The sequence below is a fragment of the Rhinopithecus bieti genome, unplaced genomic scaffold (assembly GCF_001698545.2).
Source record: "Rhinopithecus bieti isolate Rb0 unplaced genomic scaffold, ASM169854v2 scaffold_30687, whole genome shotgun sequence".
Taxonomy (NCBI): domain Eukaryota; kingdom Metazoa; phylum Chordata; class Mammalia; order Primates; family Cercopithecidae; genus Rhinopithecus; species Rhinopithecus bieti.
Window position 1 is genome coordinate 950888 of NW_016813366.1, and position 5408 is coordinate 956295.

General features: G+C 45.1%; 1 protein-coding gene across 2 annotated transcripts in view; it reads right to left on the bottom strand.

The window, feature by feature from the left end:
* The window catches only part of STPG4 (sperm-tail PG-rich repeat containing 4), a 62808-nt gene that overhangs the window by 1173 nt on the left and 56227 nt on the right, over positions 1 to 5408 (bottom strand). The window contains exon 6 of one of the 2 annotated variants that reach the window (XM_017847985.1): positions 2891 to 2995. The exons of the other annotated variant lie outside the window; for it this stretch is intronic. Coding sequence (XP_017703474.1) covers positions 2891 to 2995 — 105 coding nt within the window. The remainder of the gene's footprint in view (positions 1 to 2890; positions 2996 to 5408) is intronic. 2 annotated transcript variants of the gene reach the window in all.

Below are 5408 nucleotides of genomic sequence, written 5' to 3' on the forward strand. Positions count from 1 at the left end.
ATGTTTTTGTTTTATAAAATGCTTGAACAAATATTATTATTATTATTATTATTATTATTATTATAAATATTATTGAGAGACAGTCTTGCTCTGTCACCAGGCTGGAGTATAGTGGGCGTGATCTCAGCTTACTGCAATCTCTGCCTCCCAGGTTCAAGCTATTCTCCTGCCTCAGCCTCCCGAGTAGCTGGGATTACAGGTGCCACCACCACACCCAGCTAATTTTTTTTGTATTTTTAGTAGAGACGGGGTTTCGCCCTGTTGTCCAGGTTGGTCTCAGTCTCCTGACCTTGTGATCCACCCAACTCTGCCTCCCAAAGTGTTGGGATTACAGGCATGAGCGACCGCACCCAGCCGGGGTTTTTTTTGTTTGTTTGTTTTTGTTTTGTTTTGTTTTTGAGATAGGGTCTCACTCTGTCACCCAGTCTGGAGTGCAGTGGCACAATCTCAGCTCACTGCAACCTCCACCTCCTGGGCTTAAGCAATTCTCATGCCTCAGCCTCCTGAGTAGCTGGCATTACAGGGGTGCACCTCCACACCTGGCCCTATTTTGCCAATTATTTAAACAAAGCTTCTCTTCTGTAGTGATAAAATACAAATAAATGCCATTTTCACAGACTAAGACTTCAATTTCTTTTTTTTTTTTTTTTTTTGAGACAGAGTCTCGCTCAGTTGCCCAGGCTGGAGTACAGTGGCACGATCTTGGCTCACTGCAAGCTCTGCCTCCCGGGTTCATGCCATTCTCCTTTCTCAGCCTCCCAAGTAGCTGGGACTACAGGTGCCCGCCGCCACGCCCGGCTAATTTTTTGCATTTTTAGTAGAGACGGGGTTTCACCGTGTCAGCCAGGATGGTCTCGATTTCCTGACCTCGTGATCTGCCCGCCTCGGCCTCCCAAGTGCTGGGATTACAGGCGTGAGCCACCGTGCCCGGCCTAAGACTTCAATTTCTTAGGTTGATGTCTCCCATGCTGGGGGCACATGCACATATTCTTGAAGGCATTTGAGACACCAGTGTAATGGTTAAGATCAAGAGTTTTAGAGCCCAACAAGCCTGAGTTCCAGTCCTAGTCCCACCACCAACGGCTTAGTGGGACCCTGGGCATGGGCTTCCCACACCTTGCCCATCAAACGGCATAGAGTACCTGCCTCTAAGGGGCTATGAGGCTCACTGGCGCCTCTCTAGGACAAAGGAACTTGGACAGGCCAGCAGTTAGCTACCACCACTATTATTCTGTACTATTATCACCTACTTGTCATTTCTACCCTGCCCTGCAGTTTCTTATCTCTTCAGGAGACAGTGAGAGTGGAGCAGAGCAGTCAGTCCAGAGCACATGAGATCAGCTGCCTGCAGAAACCGCTTTAAATGACAGGATGTTTCCCTTGCCAAAAGCAGAGGAGCAGCCTGGAAATCTAATCAAGTCCTGGCCAAACGTCAAAGGAAGTTGAAGCCTTCATTAGTGCTATTAATGAGGGTGCAACGTGCATGTGGAGTCCTGGGAGGCCAGGGCAGAGAACAGAAGGTTCAGGGCGCCTGCACCCTACAAGGCCGCCCCTTGGGAGGCTGTTGGTTGGGGTTCAGCCACCTTGAGAACATCAAGCTCAGTTCCCCTCCCCTGATTTCACTGCCACCAACAACCTTCTGGTTGTCTTCAACTTCCATGAAAATTTTCTATAAGTGAGAGACTCCACCAATCAGTGCTCCAGTCACCAGGCCCGTATGGTGAATGCTTAGAAGTTAACACCACATCTTCTGGCTTCTTGCTCAGTTGCCTGGGAGTTTAGTTAGCATGACTCAGTGTTCCTGAGAATACCCGACCCCGTGGGCTCTGACAAACATGTTTCTGGATCATGGTGATGCCACTAAGGTGTGTGGATCCCCCAGCCTCCTACTGTCGGTCTGTCTACAATTTCACTGGCAGGGCCTCCCCATTATCAATCTAGATAAAGGCTGTGCTACCTTACTCTGCTGCCCAGCAACTCTGGGGCAGAGATTCTGAAGGCCATGGCCTGGGACATGGGCTAGGTAGGGCTAGAGGAGGTGATTTGCAGCCCAGGCAGTGGCAGCACTAGTCTTCTCCTACCCACCACTCCAACTTCTCCTCCTAGTCCCTTGACTCCCCCTGGGTGGGCCCGTTTTCTTACAGGCAGAATTTGTATTTCTGTCTCCCCAGCCACCTCAAATGAGTCTACATACCAGCAAGTCTTGGGGACTTTCAGACTGAGTTGGAGACTGAAAGAAACAAAGCTATGGGAATTAAAACTCTTTTGACATTAAAAAAAAAAAAAATCCACTGTTGGTAAACTTCACATTATGCTTTTATAATGTTTCCTGGTCTTCTCTAGGGTTGGAGTCGTCCTGCATGCTCCCAGGATCCACGCTCTTCGTATCTCTCCATGGACCTGAGCCTCTTCCCTGTCTGTCCTGAGTCTTTGGGGATTGGGTGATCGCTAATGCCTTAATGGTCCCATTTGGTTCAATAAAAATGTTTCTGCTTCAAATTTTGCTTCCTTGGGCTCCCAGAAGCCACACACACACAGAATAGCCGTTCTGGCTGGCAGGAGGCAGCCACTGCAGGCACTCCCAACAAAGCATCTAGTTGGTAACATTGATGGCTGACTAATGTGCTGCTTCCAAGTGGCCCCATAATTCAGCCACAGATTTTGGGCCTGGAGTCACTCTGAATCCGAAGTTGGTTGAGAACGTCCAGGTATTTGAGCATTTCACTTCTGATTACCTTGACAGGCAACTGTATGTACCAGAACTGTATACACATGATCATTCCCCCATCTCACCACCAGCCCGCACCTCCCACACACATGGGAACAGAAAACCTACCACCATAACCATACCCCTGGGGGTGGAGGGCGGTCTGTCTTTCCGAATACTTACTGAACAGCTGGGCAAGAATCGAGGGACTCTGGATTGAAAACAAGAAGTGATAGAGCTTGTGGGAGGTATTTTCACATTATAATCACCTGGACCAGGGCCTTCATGCTATTGAACATTTAAAAAATTGCTTCATTATTATTATACTAATATTTGATATATTTTAATGCTTTATTTGCCTTCTACAAATAAACATATGAATCAGTATGATATAGTAGAAAAATCCCATGTTTGGTCTCAAGAGATCTCATTAAGGGTGTGAGCTGGGACAAGTCGCTGTGAAGCAGGAGTAACTCCTGCCTCACCTCCCTTGTGCACGACGGTGAGGAGTGAAGGAAGGTTAGGTGAGCGGCACCTGCCTCCCTTGTCCCTGCCAGCATCCCCAGTGCCCCTGGGCTCCCAGCCCACACTCAGATCCCCCCATCCCCTCACAGCAGCATGCATGCCTCATGCCGTACTTGTCCCTCTGACTGTTAAAGGTGACTTGCTGCTCTAAGCTGTTAGCTTTATAAAAATGCTTATTCTTTCATATAAATGTCATATATGTTATCTTAGTCCAAAAAAGTATTCATAGCAATTCACTGATATAAGCACAATGCTATGAGATTAACATAAATAGGTGAACACAATTTTAAAAAGACAATCACTCCAGTAGGAAAATTAGCAGCAGCCAATTCATAAAAAGGATATGCAAACGTTTAATGAGCAAACTTTGAGGAAGGAGGGCTTTCACCTCATTTATAACCACATGAATTCTAATTTAAAAACAAACTTCCTTTTTTTCCCCACGGAGTGAGGAGAAGGGGTTCTAAAAATTAAAAAAAGGTTAACAAAGAAGAGAGAGAGGAAGGAAGAAAGGGAGGGAGAAAAGGAAGGAAAGAAGGAAGGGAAGAAGGAAGGGTAGGGAGGGAGGGAGGAAGGAAGGCGAGAGGGAAAGAAGGAAGCCAGAGCTTTAACAACCAGCACAAGCACTCCTTATGATGCTGGCAGAAGCATGAATTTGCTCAGCCTTTCCAGAGTGCAATCTGGGAAGATATGAAACAGCTTAAAAACATATACGCCTATCCAGAGAGAGAGAAAGAAGACAGGAGAATGGTTATTGGTTGTTGCAGGAAACCAGGGAGACAAATGATGAGTCTTGAGTCTAGAATATGGCAGGGAAAATGGGAATAGCCCAAACACCACACTGGATAATGCTAACATGATGTTCATCTTTTTTTCCCCCTAGTAATTCACTTTTTTTCCCCCTCCATTTTCAAATAGCTAATGTTCCTTGCCTCCGGGGTGGGACAGGCCAAAAAAACAGAAATAAGTGTTTTTCTAGCATGATGTCTTGGATCTGTTTTTAAATAATGGAGGAGTTAGGGGAAGCGGGTGGGAGTATTACCCCAGAACACTGGCTTAAAGTTGAACATTGTGGATTTGTTGACTAGGTATATGAAGTTTCAATACAGTATTCTAAGTTATATATATTTTTCAAGTTTTCACAAAACGGAGTTTAAGACAACGTATATTTATTATTTTGACCCAGCAATTCCAGTTGTAGGCATTCACCCTAAGAAAACAATTGAGGATGTGTGCAAATATTTAGCCACAAAGACTGTAACATTGTTTCCAAAAGTGAAAACTGGGAAATAAACTAAATCATGGATGATATGTGCCTGGTTAAATAAATTACAATGCTTCCATCCAGCAGTCCAATGTTGATGAGTTTTTATAGACATAACAACTACTTCCAAATGTCATTAAGTCAAAAATGCAAGCTGAACAAATGTGCATAAAAATACTTGGAATGAAATTATCTCAGAATGTTCATAAACAGTAGCTTTCTTGGGGTAGTAGTGTGTTGAATAAAAAGGAAACAAAATCTTTTTTTGCTTATAAGCATTTTCTAATTTTTCTACAATGAACACGAGTGCTCCTGAAACGAGAAAAAAAGATAATGTACAGATAAATGACTATGGAAATTAGGTAAAGAAAAAAAGAGGCCAGGCATGGTGGCTCATGCCTGTAATCCCAGTACTTTGGGAGGCCAAGGCTGGTGGATCACTTGAGGTCAGGAGTTCAAGACTAGCCTGGGCAACATGGTGAGACCTTGTCTGTAAAAAATATAAAAATTAGCCAGTCGTGGTGGTGTGTTCCTGTGGTCCCAGCTACTTGGGAGGCTGAGGTGAGAGGGTCACCTGAGCCGCAGAGGTCAAGGCTGCAGTGAGCCATGATCACGCCACTGCACTCCAGCCTGGGAAACAGAATGAGGGCCAAGAAAAGAAAAAACAAAAGAAAGAAAGAAAAGGGGAGGGGAGGTAGGAGGGGAAGGGATGTGGAAGGGAGGGGAGGGGAGAGGAGAGGAGACAAAGCCAGCAGTAAGGTCATAATACGGACATGTATCTGTAAGATCCTTATAACAGGTAAGGCTGGCCACGAATGAGCGCCTCAGATTTTGCAGAACAAGCACTGCGCTGCAGACCCTCCAGTTTTTTTTTTGTTTTTTTTTTTTTTTTTTTTTTTTTTTTTTTTTTTT